General features: G+C 49.4%; 1 protein-coding gene across 1 annotated transcript; it reads left to right on the top strand.

Moving 5' to 3' along the window:
* The first annotated feature begins 44 nt into the window (after window positions 1-44).
* Window positions 45-20596, top strand: Stat2 (signal transducer and activator of transcription 2). Its single transcript, XM_041674517.1, has 24 exons — window positions 45-480; window positions 5460-5597; window positions 5723-5870; window positions 6176-6271; window positions 6605-6694; window positions 6785-6860; window positions 7274-7359; window positions 7490-7641; window positions 9197-9355; window positions 9464-9556; window positions 10071-10130; window positions 10749-10766; window positions 11344-11437; window positions 11549-11593; window positions 11672-11755; window positions 12064-12162; window positions 12258-12393; window positions 12501-12553; window positions 12666-12760; window positions 13632-13768; window positions 14121-14303; window positions 14480-14537; window positions 19003-19256; window positions 19459-20596. Exons 2-24 carry the CDS (start codon window positions 5467-5469, stop codon window positions 19599-19601), a joined length of 2490 nt encoding a protein of 829 aa, XP_041530451.1. The 5' UTR covers window positions 45-480; window positions 5460-5466; the 3' UTR covers window positions 19602-20596.
* Window positions 20597-24133: the final 3537 nt, after the last annotated feature.

Genomic DNA, 24133 nt, shown 5'->3' on the forward strand with positions numbered 1-24133 from the left:
TCCCTCCCTATCCTAAAGTGTTGAAATGCAAGTCCCACCCCTTCTATTGAGTCCTGGGCGCCTCTGCAGGCTATGGTTTCGTTTCCTTTCCCTGGCGGTGCTGATTCAGAAAAGTCAGCTGCTTGAATTCTTGGGTACGACACTAACTGGGCTCCGCCCATCTCGGTCGAGGGGCGGGCGCTAAGGGGAGCCTCTCCGCCAGTCACTGAAGTCGGCGCTGAGGTTCCGAACGGCTAGTCCAGCCCGGAAGAGGGCGGGGTTTTTGGCTCCACCAATGAGGCACGTGGGGAGGGCGTGGCTGAGCTCGGGTCGCCTCGGAGAGCCCGGAACCGCAGGTGTGCAGCGCCGGTGACCCGTTCCGCCGCTCACGATCTGGGTCCGCCGGAGTCGGGGGCGGGGTGGAAACGGTTCTTGAGCCGCCCGGAGGATTGCAAGTTGCCGCGGGAGCCACTGGGAGGAGCGGCCCTGGATCCTCAGAAGGTACAGGCCCCGAGAGGTGTGCGGAGCAGGGAGGCGCGAGTTCGTTCCCGGGACGGGCTGCTGCCCCCCGGTGATGCCCCTGCGGAGAAGGCTTCTGCTCTCTGGCAGTAGCTGAAGCTCTGGTGTGTCCAGAATGTCACACCCCCGCTTAACTCTACTTCTCAACCCTGTCGACTTCCTTCCAAAACTCCTCCGCAACCCCTGAAGCCTGGCATGTAGCATTTGTTCCTTGTCATAAGCCAAAACTTTAACCTCTGCTCTGCGTTATCTATCGATCCGTTTGTTTATTATTTAATTTGTAAAGGTGTTTTATCTGTGTACCACATGCAGGCAGTTATTGTGTTGGTCAGAAGAGGTCGTCAGATCTGAGACTGGAGTGGTGGCCATGTGGGTGCTGGGAATCGAACCCAGGGTCCTCTGGAAGAGCAGCCAGTGCTCTTAACCGCTGAGCCATCATCTTGCCAGCCCCTTTGCATAATTTTTGATCCTTACTTAACTAAATAAACAAACAAAAACACAGGCATCCTTATTTATGTGTGTATATATGCGCATATATAAACAAACAATATGCATATGCATATATGTTTTAGATATGTAAGTATAAGGTCCTGGAAGGTGAAACTGTTTATAAACACAAAGTCTAATTTATTTTAGAAAATCTTACTTAGTGCAAAACTGATGTTTGAGAGAGTGAAGCATTTTGTTGCAGCCCCTATAACTGCAGTAGAAGACTTTCTTGTTCGAGGCAGGGTTTCTCTGTGCAGCCCTGCCTGTCCTGAAACTTTCTATGCAGAACAGGCTGGGCCTCTGCCTCCCAAGTGCTGGGATTCATGGTGTGCGCCACCACGCCCAGCAACTCCTTCCTTACTTCCTTCCTTCTCTCTCTCTCTCTCTCTCTCTCTCCCTCCCTCCCTCCCTTCCTTCTTTCTTTCTATGCTGTGTATCTTTTATATGATGTATCTTTTTAAACAAATAATCTGCTTATTTTTACTTTATTTGTATTGGTGTTTTGCCTGCATGTATGTCTGTGTGAGGTTGTCAGATCTTAGAGTTACAGACTGTTGTGAGCTGCCATGTGAGTGCTAGGGCTTGAACCCGGGTCCTCTGGGACAGCAGGCAGTGCCAACTCTCTAGTCCCTACACCATGTACCTTGACCCTTTGATTTCCCCTTCCCTTAGCATCCACCCTCAGCCCCAGCACTCCCAATAAAACAAAATTTAAGAGAAAAAAGGGAAAAGAAAAAAGGTGAAGAATTTTAAAATCTCATCACGGAAGCTGCCGTGTCACGCAGTAAACCCCGTTGTTCATGGATCTCTACTTGCATGTATTTGTTGCAAAAAGCCGTCGGTCTGGTCCGGGGCCTCTGGTTTCTACTAGACGTCGATGCTGGACCCTCGGTGGGCCTCTTCTTGGCTGTCCTTTTGTTGCCCTGTGTTGTGGGGATCATGCAGCTTTAGAACTTTTGTTTCTTATGTTTTGGTTTCTTATTTAAATCTCAGTATTCATGCATTCCCTTGCTTTGATACCAGCCCTTTAATTCCTGAAGAACTGGGATCTTGTCCTTAAAATGAAGTTCTTGTTTCATAAAAGCAATACAGGGGCTGGGGAGATGGCTCAGTGGTTAAGAGCACTGACTTTTCTTCCAGAGGTTCAATTCCCAGCACCCACATGGCAGCTCACACCTGTCTGGAACTCCAGTTTCAGGGGATCAAACACTATGCAAACATACAAGCAAAACACCAATGAACTTGGCGGTGGTGGCGCACATCTTTAATCCCAGCACTCGGGAGGCAGAGTCAGGGACTGTGAGTTTGAGGCCAGCCTGGTCTACACAGTGAGTGCCAGTACAGCCAGGCCTACACAGAGAAGTCTCATAATTTTAAAACAAAACAAAAACAGAAAAGCAACACAGTATATAGTTTTAAGGAATCAAATACCATCTGAGATTTAGCTCAGCTAGAGCATTCCCAGGGCACAGAGAGGTCCTGTGTTTGAGCTCCAGCAAGGGTTGGGATCAAGGATTATTAGTAGTAAGCTAAAATGAAAAATTGGCTCTGTGGGGTGGAGAGATGGCTCGGTGGTTAAGAGAGCTCACTGCTCTTGCAGAGGACTGGGGTTTGTTTCTCAGCACCCAAACCTGGAGACTCAGTACACCCTGAAACTCAAACTCCAGAGAATCTAAAGCCCTGGTCCATTCCACCCCAGCTCTGCACACCATTATACACAAACAAATACTTTTTTGTTTGTTTGTTTTTAAGAAAAATTTGATTTCCTGCCCAATCTCTTCCCTTCTCCATTCTACTCTCAGAGGAAGAAAGACAGTCACGGACTCTAGATGTCTTTGTTTGCTCTGTAGTAGAGTCGTGTGACTTCAAAGAACATGCGTGTGCTTGTTTCTCCTGATCTTCCAGGTTTCAGGTGCAATAAAAGGTTTTTTCTTTACATTTATTCTCTCATACAAGATATCCCAACTGTAGCCTCCCTTTCCTTCCCTCCTCCCATCCGTCCCCAACCCTCTCCCCCACATCCTCTGCTCCTCTGTTTCCCGTCAGGAAAGAGCAGGCCTTCCAGTCCACTGAGCACTGCCTAACAAGATGCAGAAGACTAACCGCGAACCCTCATGTTAAGGCTGGCTGAGGCAGCCTAGCAGAGACAAGCCAGTAGGCGGAAAAGGGTCCCAAGAGCAGGCAAGAGTCAGAGCTACCCCTACTCCGACTGCTAGGAGTCCCACAAAAACCCCAAGCTAAGCAACCACAGCTTGTATGCAGAGGACTTAGCGCAGACCCTTGCAGGCTCCATGATTGCTTCTTGAGTCTCTGTGAGCCCCTGTGACTCCCTACTTAGTTAATTCTGTGGGCCTGTCCTTAGCCCCTCTAGCTCCTACAATCCTTTCTTCCCCTCTTCTTCAGGGTTTCCTGAGCTCCGACTGAAAAAGAAAATCAACAAAATGATTCCTAGTGATATTCTGTTCTGCTCATAGCCGTTTGTCATCAGAGAGGCTTCCTCAGGCAGCTGAGGGGAGCAGATGAATTCCCATAATAGATAAGAGATGGCGTTGGGAAGGGAAAATGTGCCGAGATGCACGCGGCACTGCCTGCTTCATGTGGGGAAAACAGTTTTGTGTGAAATTTCCGGGTCTTTCCAAATTTGACAGTTCTCCCAAAGACGAGGAATTGACAGTCATAAAAATGCTCCAGTCTTAGAGATTGAATGACTGGCACTTAAGCCACCTTAAACAGAGGTCCTTTCGTAGGTGGTGGGCAGTTGGTAAGGCATGTTTCCTTCGCTGACCCTAAATAAAACTCCAGGGCCAGCAAAAGTAATGAGTACTCAAGACCAACATTGATCTTTATTGCTTCTCCTTCATTCCTGAATAAACAAACACAAACTCACAAAGATCAAGCAAATTAAGTGGATGAGGTAGATGGCATTAGATTGTGGGAATATTATTTGTTAGGTTGGATAATGTGTACGTAAGCAACCCTCTCTTTTTTAAATATTTATTTATTATGTATACAATATTCTGTCTGCGTGTATGCCTGCAGGCCAGAAGAGGGCACCAGACCTCATTACAGATGGTTGTGATCCACCATGTGGTTGCTGGGAATTTAACTCAGGACCTTTGGAAGAGCAGGCAATGCCCTTAACCTCTGAGCCATCTCTCCAACCTCCTCTCTCTATTTTTTTTTTTGAGGCAGAATTTCATGTAGTCCAGTATAGGTAGAGTTTTTCTGTCCCGCCAGTCAGTTCTGACCCACTAGCCAGCTCCCCAAATAGCCACACAGAGACTTATTAATTATAAATGCTCGGCTGATAGCTTAGGCTTGTTATTAACTGACGCTTACATTTTAAATTCATCCATTTCTATTCCATTTCCTACAAGCTTTGTAGGAAAAGGCCTGTTTATTTATGGCTTGTTACCTCATTTTGTACACGTCCTCCTTCCTCTATGTCTGACTGGTAACTCCCGAGATCCCACCCTTCTTCCCAGCGGCCTCCTAGTCTGGCTCTCCTGCCCAATCTCTTTCTGCCCAGCTATAGGCCAGTCAGCTCTTTATGAACCAATGGGAGTAATACATATTTATAATGTACAAAGTCGGCTCCACAGCAGTCCAGCCTGACCTAAATATACTATGTAGCTGAGCCTGCCCTCCATACTCCTGCCTCCAGCTGTCAAGTGCTGTTATTAACAGGCATGTGCCACCATGCCAGCTCTTCCTTCTACTTTTGTGTGTTTGAAAGTTACCAGTAAAGCAAAAAAAGTACCACATATTGCAACTATTGAATAGTATTCCCCGGAAAAACCGCAGCAAACTGCACCAAGAATTACATCTAAAGAGAAAGGATGGACCCAAGATTGAGAGGAGAAGCAACGTAAACTAGTCTTTTCTGTATCTTATTTTATGTGTATGAGTTTTGCCTACATGGATGTAGACATACCACTTAAGTGCCTGATGACCTCAGAGGTCAGCAAAGGGCGTCAGATCCCCTGGTTGTCAGTCATCATGAGGGTGCTAGGAATCAAAAGCTGGTCCTCTAGAAGAGCAAGAAGTGCTCTTAAACACTGAGCCAACTCCCCAGCCCCTTTTCTGTATCTTTTAATTGTATAATTAAAATATTTTAAATTAGAACAAAAATCTCATAGCCAGACTTGATGACTCATGCCTACATCTGAACTCTTAAGAGGCTGACGTGGGATTGTTGTGACTTAGGCCAGCTGGGTTACTGAGTGAGACCCTGGGTTTGTTTTTCTAAACAGGGTTTTCTCTATGTAGCCCTGGCTGTTCTGGGACTGACTTTGTAGATGAGGCTGGCCTCGAACTCACAGAGATCCTCCTGCCCCTGCCTCCTGAGTGCTGGGATTAAAGGCGTGCACCCCCACGAATGGCCTGTTTGCTTGTTTTTTGTGAATCGTCAGACTCTGGATGATTTGGTTCCGTAGAATGTGCAGCTGAGAGCTGATATCCTTTCCACACAGAGTCCAGATGGCGCAGTGGGAGATGCTGCAGAATCTTGACAGCCCATTTCTGGACCAGTTGCACCAGCTCTACTCTCAAGTCCTCCTGCCAATGGATGTTCGACAGCACCTGGCTGCCTGGATCGAAGACCAGAACTGGTGAGGGCTTCGGGAGTTGAGCTGGTTTCTTTCCTCTGAGCCTTCAGGGTCCCAGAGACTTCCCGGGAGGGGCGGGCGATCTCACAGCAGCTGAGATCCTAATCCTTGTCATGCCTGGTCCTCAGGAGGGAAGCCGTGCTAGGCAACGATCACTCCAAGGCCAACATGCTGTACTTCAACATCTTGGAGCAGCTGAAGCAGTGGGACCACAGCTCGGATCCTGATTGCTTTTTATTGCAGCATAACTTGCGAAAATTCAACCGGGACATCCAGGTACTTAGGAGAGTTGGAACTAACAGGGTGGGACCAGCGTCTGAGAATCGGGTAAGGGCTGGGGTACAGAATGTTCCTAAAGATGCAAAGGGAGGCAGACCTGGGGACCGGAAGACAGAGTCTGGACTTGGAGTGCTACTGACAGATTAAAGGACTGATACGGGTAGATACAGAGTCTAGACAGAGGTAGGAAGTGGCCAGGGACCCCGAAGGAGGGACAGTACTAGGGCCACCAAGAGCAGGGTCTGGAATGGCAGGTGGGTAAGGTAGCTGAATGGATCAATTCGTGTGTGTTTCTTGCTTAGACTTTACCCAATGGTCCTACCCAGTTGGCTGAGATGATCTTTAACCTTCTCCTGGAAGAGAAGAGAATTCTGAATCAGGCTCAAAGGGCTCAGGAGGTAAGGACAGCGTGGTGGCAATGTTGAAAGCTGGGACGGAAGGACACCACGGAAAGGACGCAGGGACCTCGTCTCCAACCAGGATCTCTCCACATCCTGCAGTAAAATTTCAAGTCCTGATTTTAGGGATGAAAAGTCAACATTCATTCTGGGAGGGGGAAGGGAGCGCACGCCTTTAACCTCAGTGCTCAGGAGGCAGAGGCAGGCATATCTATGAGTTCGAGGTCAGTCTGGTTTATAGAGCAAGTTCCTGGACAGCCAGGGCAGCATAGTGAAACCTTGTCTTGGAAAAGAAAGCCAGAGTTGGAACATGTTGAGAGCCTCTTGTTTCAGGTGCAAGCTGGCCCAGCTCCCGAAGCCGCGGCGAGAAGCCAGCAGCTGGAGATTGAAACCCGAATCCTGGATTTACAGGCTGTGGTTGAGGTTGGTGGTTGTGGCAATTGTCGGGTGGAGAGGATTCAGTTCTTCTGCCCCTTCAGAAGCCGCCTTACTGGGGTTGCATCTTCTCTACAGACGTTTGTGAAATCCGTCAGGCAACTGAAAGACCTGCACGATGTCTTCAGCTTCCGATACACGATTCTCACTCAGAGTAGGTCCTCTCGAAGTGGGAGAAGGACAGGGGTCATCTTGGGGACCTAGTGTGGATGATGACAGAAGCCGAACGCTCCAGCGAGCAGCAGTCACCTTGAGTGACTGCGCATATGTGGCGTCGGTAGTCCCGTGGATACGCAGGACAGTGGCGCCAGGCTGTGCTGTGGAGGTTGGAATAGCGAGGCAGCTGAGGAGCCGCTAGGAAATGATGGCGGGCTTATGTCGGAACTGCCTTAGCAGGCTGAGCGGGCTTCTGGGCCATTCAGAGTTTGCCTGTGAGACCCCAGGTGCCTGTACTTTGCCTGGTTCTCCCTTCCTCTCCCACCACCCATCATTCCCTGTTCCTGACTGAGACCCTGGCTAAGGAAGAGCAGAGGAACCCGCGAGCTGACTCTTGGGTTTGCCTTTCAGAGAAGACGCCATCTTTGGACCCCCATCAGAACCAACAGCAACAGCTTGTGCAGACAACAGCCAACGAACTGGACAGAATGAGAAAGGTGAAGGGCTGGACAGAGCCGGCAGCAGGGAACTGCAGGAGAGGGGGCTGGGGGCTCTGGCCTCTTAGCCTTGCTGGCTTTGTTTCCGCTGATGGAGAGAGGTGCTTAGACCACATTCTCCCTTTGCTAGGAGGTGCTGGATACCTCCAGGGCCCTAGTGGGCCGATTAACCACCCTGGTCGACCTGTTGCTGCCAAAATTGGATGAGTGGAAGATGCAGCAGCAGAAATCCTGCATTGGAGCCCCAGCACCGGAGCTGCAGCTGGAACAGCTGGAGCAGTGGTAAGAGGAAGAGATATTTCTTTCCCATCCTCATGCACACGCCAGGCCCAGCCTCACGGAGCTTCGCATGCTGTGAGGTCTAGGGACAGCAAGTGAAGGGCTGGGCGGAGGGAGCGCGGAGGAAGAGCGCTTCTCCACTTCTCGGGCACGCACAAGGTCTTGGGTTTGATTGTCAGCACAGAGGGAGAACGGAAGGGTGGGAAGGGGAAGGAAGAAGTGCAGCAAGTGATGCCGTGGCCTCGTCTGCCACGTTTTCTTGTTTGACCGTGGTCACACTCTGCTTGTTGTCTTCCCAACTCAGGGAACCTCAGAGTCCAATCTTCGCTCTGGTAAAGAAATAACGTAGAGTAATGAATTCATCCACAGTCATGATTTCTCCACCCTTTGCTTTGTTTGGTTTGCTTTTGAGACAGGGTCTCACTATGTAGCGCTGGGTAGCCTGGAACTCGCTGCGTTGACCAGGCTGGCTTTGAACTGACCAGTTCTCCAGCCTCTGCTTCCCTAGTGTGGGGACTGAAAGCAGGGGTTACCATACTTGTTTAATAAAATAAATCTTTAAGAAAAGAAACCTGGACTAGAGAGATGGCTCTACAGTTGAGAGTGGCTGTTCTTCCAGAGGTCATGAGTTCAGTTCTCGGTAACCACGTGGTGGCTCAGAGCCATCTATAATGAGGTCTAGTGCCCTCTTCTGGCGTGCAGGCATGCACGCAGGCAGAACCCTATATGCATAATAAATAAATCTTTAAAAAAGAAATGAAAAAACCCTGCCTCGAAAAACCTAAATAATAATAATAGTAATTATTATTATGATGATGATGATAATAAAATAAAATAAATGAACACTTGGGAGGCAGAGGCAGGTGGATCTCTGTGAGTTCTAGACCAGCCTGATCTAGAGAGTGAATACCAGGACATCCAGGGCTACACAGAGAAACCCTGTCTCAAAAACAATCTCCTCCCCCCAAAAAAGAAAGAAAAGAAATGGAGCTGGGCGGTGGTGATGCACACCTTTTAACCTTTATCCCAGCCCTCGGTGGGCAGGAGGCAGACTTCTATGAGTTCAGGGCCGATAGAGCAAGTTCCAGTACAGCCAGGACTGTTTCACAGAGAAACCCTGTCTCACAAAAACAACAACGACAAAATTGTGTTGAATATTCTACCATGTGCTTCCTGGATTCTGTTTGTGACAGGGTCTCCGGTTTCCTAGGCAGGCCTTGAACTTGCTATATAGCTGAAGATGAGTTTCGGATCTGGCCTCTGCCTCCTCAGTGTTGGGATTTCCAGCGTGTGATGCTATACCCAGTTTATACAGTGCTGGGGATCAAACCTAGGACTTTGTGCTTTTTCTGCCAAACAAGCAGCATCATTAACCCCTTGTATTTTGTCAGTTTTTTGAGGCAGGATCACATTGAGTTCTTGACCCTCCTGCTTCAGCCTTGAGAGTGTGGGAGCGGAGGGGCGCAGTGCACACCTGGCTCTGTTTCCAGTTTCCATGTCATTAAAGGGAGGGCCCCGTAAAACTACACATCCTCTCTCCCCGTCCTCTGCCACCCAGGATGACGTCTGGAGCAAAACTCTTGTTCCACCTCCGGCTGCTGCTGAGACAGTTAAAGGAAATGAGTTACATGCTGAAGTACGAGGGTGACATGTTTAGCCAAGGGGTGGACCTGCAGAATGCCCAAGTCACGGAGTTACTACAGCGCCTGCTCCAAAGGTCTGGCCGCCTGGGAGGACTCTCCAGTGGGAGAAACAAGGAAGAAACACGGGGGTACGATTGCTGCAGAACTGAGCTGTTACCTTCTCTGCACACCTCTTTCCTCAGGTCCTTCGTGGTGGAAACCCAGCCCTGCATGCCCCAAACTCTCCACCGACCCCTCGTCCTGAAGACTGGGAGCAAGTTCACTGTCCGAACAAGGTTGTATTTTTTTTTTTTTACCTCTGCCTCCTCCCCGGCTCTGCCTTTCTGACTTTGCAGAAGCTCCTGCTGCTGGAAGTTTCTTCTCTCCTCCAGTTCACCTTCCGCTTCCTGTCCCCTGGCCCTCTCTTCTACACATCTGGCTTTATCAAGAATTTGAGAGCCAGGTGTGGGGGTGCACGTCTTTAATTCCAGCATTTGAGGGACAGAGCCAGGTGGATCTCTGTGAGCTTGAGGCCAACCTGGTCTACAGCACTAGTTCCAGGACAACCAGGACTACACAGAGAAACCCTGTCTTGAAAAACAAAACAGCAACAAATTTGAGATTGACCACTGTGTCCGTCTCCTGTCCCCCTAGTTTGACACTGACCACTGTGTCCGTCTCCTGTCCCCCTAGTTTGACACTGACCACTGTGTCCGTCTCCTGTCCCCCTAGTTTGACACTGACCACTGTGTCCGTCTCCTGTCCCCCTAGTTTGACACTGACCACTGTGTCCGTCTCCTGTCCCCCTAGATTGCTGGTAAGACTCCAGGAGGGCAACGAGTCCCTCAAAGCAGAAGTCTCCATTGACAGGTAAGTTGAGGCAGCCGAAGGATGTGACTGAGCTGGCCAGCAGGAGCAGCCGGTACCAGTGGTACTCACCGCACAGCCGGCCCCTCAGGCTGTCCATGCCATTCTACCTTACAGAAGTAAAAACACCTCCCTCAAGCCGGACATGGTGATGCACCCCTTTAATCCCAGCACTCAGGAGGCAGAGGCAGGCAAATCTCTTGAGTTCAAGGATATCCTGGTCTACAGAGTGAGTTCCAGGACAGCCAGGGCTACACAGAGAAACCGTCTCAAAAAACAAAACTAAACTAAAAACAAACAAAAAAACCAACAACCCCCCCCAAAAAAAAAAACCCTAAACAACAACAAAATGCCGACCTCCCCCTCACGGAGCTCACGCTTGGTGCTTTGCAGCAGGCCTCGGGCTCATTTCATTGTATAACTCCACCAGGTGGGTGTTAGCAGTGTGTCGGACACACAAGGACGTGAACTCAGACAGTGTCTCTTTGCCAGGCCACGTGGCCAGTGAGCTCCAGAGGCTGTCGCTCGCGTGGAGCTGGGTGGGAAGGGCTGCTTCCAGGACATCTCACCCTTCCGCTCTTCCCCCACAGAACCAGTGACTTTTTTTCCCTTTCTTTTCAGGAATTCAGAGTTATCGGGGTAGGTACATGCTTGCATGACCTGCAAACCACATTGGCAATCCTGGTGGGAGCCCAAGGGAGGAAGGGGATGTGGGTGGGATGAGGACTAGGAGAAGGGGGAGTCTGAAATGAACTGGAATTTTTATTTTCCTGCTATTTTATATTTTTTATTTTAATTTTTAAACATTTTACCTACAGAAAGGGTGTGAGTGTGTGTATATACATATGCATGATCAAGAGAGAAAAATATGGAAATGCGTGTAGGTCAGAGGACAGCTGGTGGGATCTGTCCTTTCCTTCCACCATGTGGGTCCTGGGAATCAAACTCAGGTCATCAGGCTTGGCAACAAGCCTCTGTACCTGCTGAGTCATCTCACTGGCCCTTTCCTGCTGGTTCTTAAAACTAATTCCAAGCATGGAATGGTGGAACACAACTAAAAATTCCAGTACCTGGGAGGCTGGGGCAAGAGGATCTCTGAAAATGCAATGCCAGCCTGGGCTACATAGTGAAACCTTATCACAGAGAGTGAGAAACAGACAGACAGACAGACGACACTAACCTTACTCTGACTCCATATATCTTTTCCCTGGAATAGCTTCCGGAAGTTCAACATTCTGACCTCAAACCAAAAAACCTTGACCCCTGAGGAGGGCCAGAGACAAGGCTTAATTTGGGACTTCGGCTTCTTGGTAAGAATGGTTAATAGAATTGTCAGCTAATCCAAAGGAGCAGGAGTTAGGGTCTTTCCAGGCTCGGCCTCCGGGTCCCTCCCTGTCAGTGTGTTTCTCCTCCATTTACAGACACTGGTGGAGCAGCGTTCAGGTTCAGGAAAGGGTAACAATAAGGTGAGTGGGGACTCAGCAGAGCTGCGAGCTGGGACCAGTGACTCAGCAGAGGGCCCTCTGACCACTGTGACTCTCCAGGGGCCGCTGGCTGTGACGGAGGAGTTACACATCATCAACTTCGTGGTGCAATATGTATACCAGGGTCTGAAGATGGAGCTGCAGGTGAGTGAGTTAAAGCAGGCAGCAGGTGTAGAATAGTTAGGGCCATGCTGGCGCACGCCTCTAATCCCAACACTGGGGAGGCAGAGGCGGGCGGGTCTCTGAGAGTTCGACACTGATCTACAGAGTGAGTTTCAGGGCAGCCAGAGCTGCATAGAGAAACCCTGTCTGGAAAAACCAAAACCAAACAAACAGAAAAACAATTTAGAAGAAGACACACAGAGGGCACAAACAGAAGAGACCTGGAGTGGGATGTCACCCAGGCCCCGAGGCAGACTTCTGCCACCACCTTGACTGCTGAGTTCTTCCAGACGGACACACTTCCTGTTGTGGTCATTTCCAACATGAACCAGCTCTCCATTGCTTGGGCCTCAGTTCTCTGGTTCAACATGCTCAGCTCAAACCCCCAGGTAGGAACAGGAGGTGCCTGGGTGAGGAGAAGAGGGGCGTGGGGGGTGGGGGAAGGCCTGCTTCTGAACTGGCTCACCTCCCTCTTCTCCCCCAGAACCTCCAGTTCTTCTGCCAGCCCCCAAAAGCCCCCTGGAGCTTGCTGGAGCCTGTCCTCAGCTGGCAGTTCTCCTCCTACATTGGCCGAGGCCTCGGTTCTGAGCAGCTGAGCATGCTGAGGAACAAGCTATTCGGTACAGTTCTCTTGTCTCTCAGCCTCTGCCTACCCTGGCCTGCTCCTACTCTGTGTCCTACCCCAGGCCCTTGGCCCGGCCCTGAGGCCTCTTCAATCACCCCACAGGAAAGAACTGCAAGGTGGAGGAGGCACTGTTGTCCTGGGTGGACTTCAGTAAGGTAACTCCCTGCAGCCGGTCCCTCTGTCCCCAGTTCAAATCCTGGCCCTGCCCCCACCCTTCCCTCTAAGGGCAGCTCCACATCTCTTCCTGCCTTTCCATTCCTCCTTCAGCGAGAGAGCCCCCCTGGCAAGATCCCTTTCTGGATATGGCTGGACAAAATTCTGGACCTGGTCCATGACCACCTGAAGGGTCTCTGGAATGACGGGTAAGGCCTTTCGCAGAAAGCCTCCCTGTCCCGTGTTTGCGCCCACTGGTCTCAGGCGTAGACTTCGTGAGCCCCCCTGTGACACAAGGGAGAAACTACAAACTAATGGAAAGTCTGGTTAGAAATAGGAATGGTGGCCCTTACTTGTCCAGTGTCTTTGCAGAGCCTGCTGGGTGCGCTCGTGAATTTGTTCATATAGTCCTTAAAACCGCGATGGATGGTGGATAGTTCCACCTTCAGTCCCATGAGGAAACCCAGTCTTGGAGAAATGAGGAATTTGTTCAAGGACAGAGTTGGGAATGGCCCAGGCCTATGCAACTGCCCATCACCTGGCCTTTGTTACTTCTTACACACAGAGACGGACAGGCAGGCAGGCAGAGAGGGTCTCTCTGTTATGTAGCTCTGGATGGCTGTCCTGGAACTGGCTGTGTAGACCACGTTGGCCTTGAACTCACAGATCCACCTGCCTCTGCCTCCCAAGAGCTGGCATTAAAGACATTGGATTCCGTGGCCTGCCTTGCTATATTTTTATGTAGTGTGTGTGTGTGTGTGTGTGTGTGTGTGTTGCCAGGGGATAGCTTACAGGAGTGGGTTCTCTCCTTCCACCATGTGGGTCCTACAGATTGAACCCGGGTGGTCAGGCTCGGTGGCAGCTACCTGTAGCTGCTGAGGCGCCTTGTGCTTCACCAATGTCCAACTGAATCCTCGCGCCTCTTCAAACCTTGGGGGCAGGAGCATTGTCACTAAAGTTTCGTGATTTGATCAAGATGGAAAAGTGTGTAAGCAACAGAAACGGGGCCAAAGCCCCCGCTTCCATGTAGATGGGACCGGGACCCGGGGATCTATCACATCGTGGCTTCGTCTGCTCCAGGCGCATCATGGGCTTTGTGAGCCGGAGCCAGGAACGCCGGCTGCTGAAGAAGATGGTCTCCGGCACCTTCCTGCTGCGCTTCAGCGAAACTACCGAAGGCGGCATCACTTGCTCGTGGGTGGAACACCAGGATGATGGTCGGTCCCATCCCGTCCCCCTCACCCTGCCCACACCCCTCACCCCGGCCATTCCCGCGGTCTCTGCTTTCTGGGGGCGTTACTTGCTCTTGGGTGGAACACCAGGGTGATGGTCGGTCCCGGCTCCCCCCCACCCCGCACCCTCACCCTCACACCGCCCTCCTTTGCCGTTCCTACAGTCTCTGCTTTCTGCCAGGCACCCCACCCCGCCAATCCCTTCTGACCCTTTGCCTACCCTTGGTTTCTGCCTGGATCCGTGCAGTAACTTTGGTGCTGGGCAGCTAGGGACGGGGAACTTGGGGACTGGTCTCACCTCTTGAGCCCACTTGTTCGGCACCTGTCTGTCCTTCAGATAAAGTGGTCATCTACTCCGTGCAGCCCTACACCAAGGAAGTGCTGCAGTCACTCCCGCTGACAGAAATCATCCGCCACTACCAGGTTCTTGCGGACGAGAACATCCCTGAGAACCCGCTGCAATTCCTCTATCCCAGAATCCCTCGGGACGAAGCTTTTGGGTGCTACTACCAGGAAAAAGGTGGGAAAAGGGTTGGGATCACTGACATACATCCTTCCTCGAATGAAAGGGGTCTCAGATATTGGCAGATCCTTCCGCACACAGCACGTTTGCCCGTGGTCGTGCTCTAGGGAGGTCCAGTCAGGACCTGTGTGTCCAACACATTGATCTCTCCCACCTCCTGTCTGTCCCCACAGTTGATTTTGAAGAACGGAGGAAATATCTGAAGCACAGGCTCATCGTCATCTCTAACAGGTGAGGTACAAAGGCTTCTCTCAAACCTCTGCAGCCTGCAGCTGCCCAGTTCCGCTCCCTCCGCCTCCTCGCCTCCTCGCCCTGCAGACCCCCCACTCGCCAGCTTCGCTCCTCTCTCTCATGGTTTCCTGCCATCTCCAGATCAGTTCCCCCATAGTCATGATCGCAACCACTCATGGCACCCCTACTGGTGCCAGGCCCAGGATGGGATGCTCCGGAGACTTTTGTTGTTTAACCCTTATGAGGCCCCACTGGAGTAAGAGCTAAGAGTGTGTCATTTCTGGGAACTGGGCTAAGTGTTTTTGTGTGTTTTCTTATGCTGTTGACTCTTCCCATTCCGCCCTTGAGGGGTGCTGGTATTTCAGGGTAGTGAAGCAGCATTCTGAGCGAGTCAGGTCTGTCAGAGCCTTCTTTCCTTTGCTGATTGACCAACTCTTGGCTTGTTTGTTGTTGCTGTTGTTGTTGTTGTTGTTTAAGACAAAATGCTGCTGGCCTGGAATCTGCTGTGTAGACCAGGCTGGCCTTGAACTCTCAGAGATCCTCCCAGGTGCAGGGTTAAAGGCATGAGCTACTGTGCCTGGCTTTTTTTTTTCTTCTTCTTTAGTTTATAGCTGGCATATAGTATTTGTATGTATTTACGGGGTACAGTGTGATAATTTGATAGATGCCTATATTATATTAACCAACTCGGGATAATTGGCATTTATTATTTTGTTTTATATGTGTGGGTGTTTGGCCTGCAGGTATGTCTGTGTACCGCTTTTGTGTCTGTTGCCTGTGGAGGCCAGAAGACAGTGTCAGACCCCCTGGCACCGGGGTTGCAGTGGTTGGGAGCTGCCATGTGGCGCTGGCAATCAAACCGAGGACCTCTGCAAGAGCAGTAATATGCTCTTAACCACGGAGCCATCTTTCTAGCCCTTCCCCTTTGTTTGAGGCAAGGTCTCATGTAGCTGAGGCTGGTCTTGAACTCCTGACCACTCTGCCTCTGCTTTCCAAGTGCTGGGATTACATCCCCCATTTCTATTTTGCGTCTTTTGTTTGTTTGTTTGGGTGGTTAGTCGATTGGTTGATTATCTGGTTGTTTTCTGAGATAGGATCACACTCTGTTGCCCAGGCCTGTCAGAAGCTCATTATGAAGTCCATTCTGGCCTTGAACATGTAACCCTCTTCCTGCCCTGGCCTCCTGAGTGCTGGGGTTTTTATAGGTATAAGCAGTCCCACCTGGCACTTTGGATTCTCTCAATTAGCTACTCTAGCAACGAGATGCGATCCCACTGATTTGATTGGCATTTTCTTGGTGATTAAACACTTTTCCACGTACGTCGCCGTTTGCATATCTTTTTTTTTTTTTTTTGAGAAATGTCTACGCAGATCTTCAGCCCAAGCCAGGTGTGCCTACAGTCCCAGCACATGGGAGAATGAGACAGGATCGAGCACCAGTCTAGATAACATGATGAGACCCTGTCTTAGAGAAAAAGAATACACCTTTGTGAGATCATTTGCTTTTTAAGGATATGTTCATTTTTACTTACGTGTGTGAGTGTCTTGCCTACATGCCTGCCTGCGCATCATATGTGTTCCCTGCTCTCAGAGGCCCAAAGAGGAGACATCAGGTCCCCTGGAGCTGAAGTGACAGCCTCCGTGCGGTTGCTGGAACCCGAACCTCAGTTCTCTGCAAGAGCAAATGCTCTTAACCACTGAGCCACCTCTCCAGTCCCTTCCCTGCTTTTTTCCTCTTGAGTTTTTTTGTTCCCTGTAGCTCCTGGATACGAACTTCTTCTTGATGAATAGTGTGTAAGCGATATTTCCTACTCTGTGCGCCGTCTGCTAACTCTGCTGGTGGCTGCTTTTGCTGTGGGCATTCTTAGTTAGGTTTAATTGCCTCTGGTCTGTTTTTGCTTTTGTTTTATGTGCTTTCAGGGCCGCATTATTGTCTCTACCAGTGTTTCAAGGTTTTTCTTTTCCTTTTAAGATTCATTCTATTTTTAATCATATATACGTCTGTGGGGGTGGCGTGCAGAGAGGGTTTCCCATCCCTCGGATCTGGACTTAGAGGCCGTTGTGAGTTGTGGGAATTGAACTCAGGTCCTCTGCAGGAACAGTACTCTCTCTTAACCACTGAGCCATCTCTCCAGCCCTGAGGTTTTTCTTTTATATAATGTTATAATTTCAAGTTTTGTATTTAGGTCTTTGATCTCTTTTGTGTTGATTTTTTTTTTTTTTTTAGTTTTTCGAGACAGGGTTTCTTTGTAGCTTTGGAGCCTGTCCTGGCACTAGCTCTTGTAGACCAGGCTGGCCTCGAACTCACAGAGATCCGCCTGCCTCTGCCTCCCGATTAAAGGCGTGCATCACCACTGCCTGGCTTTTTTTTGTTTTGTTTTGTTTTTGTTTTTTTTTTTGAGACAGGGTCTCACCACACAGCCTTGGCTTGCCAGGCTGATCTTAAATGCACAAAGATCTGCCCACTCCTGCTTCCTGTGTGCTGAGATTACCACCATGCCCTGCTTAAGATTTATCATTTTTAATTGTGTATATGTGTGCGTGTGGGTGTATACACATGAGTGTGGGTGCCTGTGGAGGCTGAAGTCCCCCACTCTGGAAGGCCAAAGTCCTGGACTTGGGCACAGGCAGCCGTGACCCACCTTACCTGGGTGCTGGGACCTGAACTTGGGACTCTACACTCCCGCTGTCACTGGGACAGTCTCTTGGCCGTGTCCACTCTTAACTGCTGGGCTTTCCTCGATCCCCCGTGTTGGTTTTTAGATTGCGTTTATTTTTTTATATGTGTATGTATGTGTGCACATGTGCATGCCACAACACATGTGTAGAGGTCTTTGGACAATTTGCAAGAGTTGATTCCCTCTTTCTAACATGTGTGGCTCACAGATTGAACTCCGGCGTTAAGTTTGATGGTAGACACCTTTACCTGCTGAGCCATCTTGCCGGCTCCATGGTTTTTGTATGTGGTGGAAGATTCAAATCTAGATTCATTCTTTTGCAGATGGATGTCCAGCTTATTGAAAAGACTGCGCTTTCTCTCACTATATATTTTTATCATCTTTGTAAAATTAGTTGGCTCTAGGTGTATGAATTTATTTCTGGGTCTATATTCTGTTTCATTGGCCCATATATCTGACTTTATGTTGGTAAAATTCTGTTTGGTTACTATAATCTTAGTATTATTTTATTATGTTAATTGTCTTTGAATCTCATGCACCTCAGATACACTATATAGCTGTAGCTGGCTTTGAACCCCTGATTCTCCTGCCTTTCCCTCTCAAGGGCTGGAATTTCAGTTGTGTGTCACCATACCCCAATCTCCAGTTGTTCTACAATTAGGGGTCTTTTTTTGAGGTTTTTGTTTCATTTGTTTGTTTTTGGTTTTTGGTTTTTCGAGACAGGATTTCCCTGTGTAACAGTCCTAGCTGTCCTGAAACTAGCTCTTGTAGACCAGGCTGGCCTCACATTCACAGGGATTCACCTGCCTCTGCCTCTGCCTCTCTCTGCTGGGATTAAAGGCGTGCACCACCACCGCCCGGCTAATTAGGGGTCTTTTGAGAGTGCATATAAAGTTTGTTTCTTCTATTTCTGGGAAGAGTGCCATTTGGTAGAAATTGCATTAAATTGTAAATCATTTCAAGTGACATCCAGAATTCTTCTTTTGACCATCCTGTTGCCTCTGTTGAGTTTTTAAGCACCATCATTCCCGTTTAAGTGAAGGTCTGAGCCTAGAGAGATGGTTCAGCAGTTAAGAACAGTTGATTGCTCTTGCCAAGGACCTGGGCTCAGTCCCCAGTGCCCACTTGGTGGCGCACAGGCATTCATAATTCCGGTTCCAGGGGATCAGATGCACTCTTCTGGCCTCCACACATACCAGGCATGCTTGTGGTGCACATACAGACATACACACGGGCAGACATACACACGGCAGACATACATGCGGGCATACATACACATGGGCAGAATGCTTGTGCGTGCACAGAAAATAAAAATAAAGTTTAAAAGCTGGAAATGATAATCTGATGTTTATCCAACTAGTAAATGAGAGAATTCACTCTAACAAACCTGGTCTCAAGGTCAGATGTGTAGTACATGCCTATGACCCCAGCCCTTGGAGTAGAGGGTAGGAGGTCTAGCCTTGACTATGTAGCAATTTGAAGGCCAACCTGGGCGACGTGAGACCCTGTCTCAAGAAAAGAACAATAACAAAAATCCTAAAATCTTGATGATAAAGCCCAGGGTCTTTAGCCCTTTTGTTCTCCCACCTCACCCCCCAGGCAGGGGGTCTCATTCTGTAGACCAGACTAGGCTCAAAGTCACAGAGATCCACCTGCCTCCACCTCCTGAGCGCCGGATTTAAGGTGTGCACAAGCCTGCATAGCTCCCTGCCATCTTCTTAGACTGGAAACACTTTTGCTTTGCTACTCACAGAGTCTCGTCCCACTGTCTGTCCTTGTAAACCTAGACAGGCGGACGAGCTGCAGCAACCTCCGGAGCTTCAACAGGAGCCAGAACTGGAGCCATTAGAGCTAAATGCAACCATGGCAACCATGGAGTTAGAACAAGACCTGGAGTTACCGATGCTGCTGGAGACAGGGCTGGAACTAAACCCCACACCGTGTGTGACCCCAGCGCCAAGTCTGGAGACAGACCCAAGACTCTTTCCGGAGTCGGATTTACCTCATGATCTGCAGCAGCTGAACATGGAGGAGATGGAAAGTAAGTGATCCGGCTGGGCTGGGGAAAAGGGGATACCTTGCTCTCTGACCCGTTACCAAAAGGTGAGCTCCAAGTCCTCCTGTGTCCGGCCCCCTTCTCCCATTTCCCAGGAGCCCCTTCAGCCCCAGAGTGTGCCTTTCCTGCTAGAGTCGGGAGCTTCTAACTTGGGTCAGGGCCTGACATTTTTGTCTGTGTGGTCTAGTCTTCAGAAACAGCATAGACATTCGTAATATCATGCCCCACGGGGACCCACTGTTGGCTGGCCAGAACATCGCAGACGAAGCCTACATGTCCTGCCAAAGCCATTTTCATGTGGATGGACCCTTGATTCCTTCTGATGACTAGGAGCCACGTTCCCGTTTTGCCCCCCACCTCGCATGCACCAGGACGTTGCTTCCAACAGTGGCAAATGAGGCCTTCGAAGCTGCATTAGCCATGAACTTTGGAGTAGGAGGGAAAAGCATAAGATGGCTTGGAAGCCGTGCCAAGGAGTCAGAAGAGACACTGGCTGTAGTCGTACTAGGATCCGAAGGCTGCCTGCCACGCTGGAAGACCCGGGGGTCCTGAGGAAGGGCATGCCAATAGGGTTCCTCCTACAGCGTCTGCCCGGCGGCGGCGCAGTCCTCCCCTCCACAGTAACCCTGAGACTCTTCCGAAGACGTCAAGCTGTGCTGCTTTAGCAGCCTTACCTCTGCTTCCCCAGCTCTGGGGGGCGTCCCTCCTAGAGGTCTGGAAGGCAAGGTGTCCGAGCGCTGGGATTGCTTTTCATGGTGTTCAGTAGGACTGTTTGACAGGAAGTGCCGCAGCTGGGCTGTGCTAATAAGTTGTCACTGCTTCTTCTGTACATTGTTAACTTGAAAGCACAGCTCCGTCCCTTAGGTGTGGCCTGCCTGGGCAAGGACCTCAGAGGCTTCTGGACATCCTTAAGCCTCAGCCATTGCCAGGGAGCCCGGGAGCAGCTGCCACTACTCTAAGGTCGGCTTGTGATAGGACTTGGTTAATGAACCTGAGGGAGGCATACTGTGACCGTTGCTACCCGGGGTGTCAGAAGAGCAGTCCTGTTGAGGGAGGGTGCCATGAAGGGGACTTGAACAAAGCCAAGGGACTAGACGTGGAAGATGTACAGAGGAACAAGGAAACTCAGGGAGCTAAAAGCAGAAGTCATGAGAAAAAGGCCCTGGCTGACAGGTGAAGTTAAGATTCCAGCAGAAGCTGGGCTGGGTGGCGCACGCCTTTAATCCTAGCACTCCAGAGGCAGAGAGGCTGGTGGATCTGATCTATGTGAATTCAAGGCCAGATGGTCTACAAAGTGAGTTCTGGGATAGCCAGGGCTACACAGAAAAAGCCTGTCTCAAAAACCTAAAACACACAGACACAGAAAAAAAAAAAAGAAAGAAAGAAACCCGGCAAAGCCAGGCAGGGTCATATATGCCTTTAATCCCTGCACTCAGGAGGAAGGCAGATATTTTTGGATTTTGAGACACACACACACACACACACACACAGAAAAGAAAGAAACCTGGCAAAGCCAGGCAGGGTGGTATATGCCTTTAATCCCTGTACTCAGGAGGAAGGCAGATGTTTCTGCGTTTTGAGGCAGCCAGGGTGACATAGTGGGACCCAGTGAGAGAGATGGTGGCAAGGCTGCATTCCTTACTTTGTAAGTGCCTGGGTTCCCTGCTGCAGCATCCTTCACCGTGCTACCTATAGCCAGAATGAGTCTTTTGTACGTCATAATAAACTCTTGTTAAAAACAAAAACAGTGGGAGTGTCTCTTTACAATTGCTTGTGTTTCTCTGTCCCCGAAAGCTAATTCCTTAGGGCCAGCAAGGCCAGCCATGTGTAGGCGTTAGGTCATCAAACCCTCTCTCGTCCCTACCACGGTGCATTTCCCTTGTCACAGCCCTCCTTTCCTCTGGTTGGTGCAGCCATTTATGTCCCTCAGACGGATAGCTTCAGTGTTACTCAGCTAGTTAGCAAAGTCAAGACATAAACCTGGATCTGGTCATGCCTGGTGACAAACACCCATTATCCCAGCATTTGGGAGCTACAGGCAGGATCAGGAGTTCAAGGCTCAGCCGAGGGTATGCGTTGAGTTCCAGGACAGTCTCAGCTGCAAGAGTCCGTGGCTCTAAAATAAACAGGGATCGGACTCTACGCCCCCGCACACCTCCCTTAATCTTGTTTGTTTGTTTTGCAGCTGGAAGGGGCTGTAGCCTTGGATGCCCTGGAGCTCACAGTAAGACTCTTCAGTGGGGCAGGTGGGTGGGGATTTTGTAGACAGGATTTCACTAAGTACGGCAGGCTGACGATAGGGTCATGATCTGCCTGCCTCTGACACTGGAGTGCTGGGGCGGGACACAGGTGAATCTCATTGGCAAAGTGTACGTCCTTTGGTGTCCATGGAAAAGGGCATAAGCAGGATGTTGTTGCGAACACCTGTAATCCTTGGGAGAATGAGGCAGGAGGATCCCCACGAGTCTGAGACCAGCCTGGTCTATATATTATCCAGGATTACTTAATGAGACCCTGTTTAAAAGAAAAAAAAAATCACCATCTCCTTTCCCTTTTTATTTGTTGAGACTGTGATATAATTCTATCATTCCCCCTTCTCTTTCTTCCCTCTCAACCCTCCCATGTGCCCCTTCCTTGCCCCCTTTCAAATCCAGGACTTATTTTTTTTCCACTAACCTCCCACCTCTTTAATATTCCACCCTTTGTTTTTCTTTTCTTTGTTGTTTTGCTTTGAGACAAAGTCTCACTATGTAGCTCTGGCTGTCCTGGAACTCACAGAGATCCTCCTGCCTCTGCCTCCAGAGTGCTGGGATTAAAGGCGTGCGCCACCATCGCCCGGCTTCTTGTTCTTCTTTTTGTTTGAAGCTAAAGTTTTTAACTTGGGTGCTAGACTCTTCCTTCGGAAGGAGTCTACAGATATCCTTAAGGGAGAATCACATTGCCTTGGGAGTTGCCTTCATCTTCCTTAACTGGTCATCCCGCTCAAAACTGAAGTTGAAGGCTAGGGCTATTGCTCAGTGGTAGAGCACTTGCCTGGCTTACCCATGCCCTTGAGTTCAATACCCAACGCTAGGATAAAACACAATTCTGGCATGACTCTGGTGATCTGAGTCCCTGCCTTTGGCCAAATACACCCTTGGCCACAAAATCAGGGAAGAAAGCAGTGTATCAGGGAAGTCAAGGAAGGAGGCCTGCCACAAGCAGAAAACCTGTCCGGACTGTCTGAGAAGTCAAACCAAAACGTTGCCAGGCTTGGTAGTACACCTGTAATCCCAGCACTTGGAAGGCAGAGGCAGGAGGATTGCTCTGAATTTGGCATCATTCTGGTCGATATATCAAGGAGTTCCAGGCCAACCAGGACTACATAGCAATACCCAATCAAAAACAAACACCAAAAATTCAGACCAGGTGTGACAGTTCACAGCACTGAGGCAGGAACTGCCGTCATTCCAGACAGGCTGGTGTGAAAAACCCTGTTTTAAAATGGAAGGCAGGAGGGGCTGGAGAGATGGCTCAGCGGTTAAGAACACTGACTGCTCTTCCAGAGGACCCGGGTTCAATTCCCAGCACCCACATTGCAGCTCACAACTGTCTGAAGATCCAGTTGCAGGGGATCTGACACCTTCACACCAATGCACATAAAATAAAGTTAAAAAAAAATGGAAGGCAGGAGAGTTGGGGAGATAGTTTGGTAGGTAGAGCCTTTGCCAGGTAAGTGTGAAGACCAGGGTATGGAACTTCAACACCTATATAATTAATGAGTGAGCAGTGATCCTCACCTGTAATCCCAGCACTTGGGAGGCAGAGATAGGAACCTCAAGGCAACAAATTCTGCAGGAGTGGAACTGAACAGAGAGGGCCTGAGGAAACAAGCTCCATCAGGAGTAAAAGCCAGGAGCAAACCCAGTCCTGGGAGCAAACCCAGTCCTGGAACACTGGTGGATCAAGACTGAGCCAGCGACCAGATCCAGAGTCAGTGATCTCCACCAGAACAGGTCCAACTCCAAGCCAGGGACTTCTGCAGGAGGAGATCCAGACCAGGATTTACAGAAACAGATCAAAGCCAGCAGCCTAGGCCAAAGTAGGCCTGAGGCAGCAAACTCTGAGGGAGCAGAGCAAAGCACAGGAGCACTGAGCTACCTTCAGGAACAAGGAGTAACCAATGGGTTAACTAGAACTGTGGCACTGCCTGTACCATGAGGAACAAACATCTGAGCTTTGGATTCACAGGCACCTACAAGATTATTCAACAGAATCTCAGACAGCCCCAACCACACCTATTAGAGGAAAAGATGAGTAGAAAAGGTAAGATCACATGCTACACCACAAAGAGCAAAACAACACCAGTAAAACCGAAAGACCCTACAAGCAGACCTGAACAACCAAATATGAATGAGCCAGAAGAAAATGATCTAAAAAATAAACTCAAGAGAATGTTTGAAATTTTTAAAAATGAAATGAGCAATTTCCTTAAAGAAATGGAGGAAAAAGCAAACAAAAAATTGGAAGATATCAGCAAATCACTTAAAGGAAACCAAAAAAAGAAATCAAACATAGGCTGGGTGGTGGTGGCGCACGCCTTTAATCCCAGCACTCAGGAGGCAGAGGCAGGTGGATCTCTGTGAGTTCGAGGCCAGCCTGGTCTACAAGAGCTAGTTCCAGGACAGGCTCCAAAGCCACAAAGAAACCCTGTTTTGAAAAACCAAAAAAAAAAAAAGAAAGAAAAGAAAAGAAAAAAAGAAATCAAACATATAAAAGAAACTATTCAGGACTTCAAAACTGAAATATAAACAATAAAGAAAACACAAGCTGAAGGAATTATAGAAACAGAAATCATGAAAAAAAAGATCAGGAACCACAAA

Source organism: Microtus oregoni, unplaced genomic scaffold, assembly GCF_018167655.1.
Source record: "Microtus oregoni isolate MIOR12 unplaced genomic scaffold, Mior012 000001F_ref0000356, whole genome shotgun sequence".
Lineage (NCBI taxonomy): Eukaryota > Metazoa > Chordata > Mammalia > Rodentia > Cricetidae > Microtus > Microtus oregoni.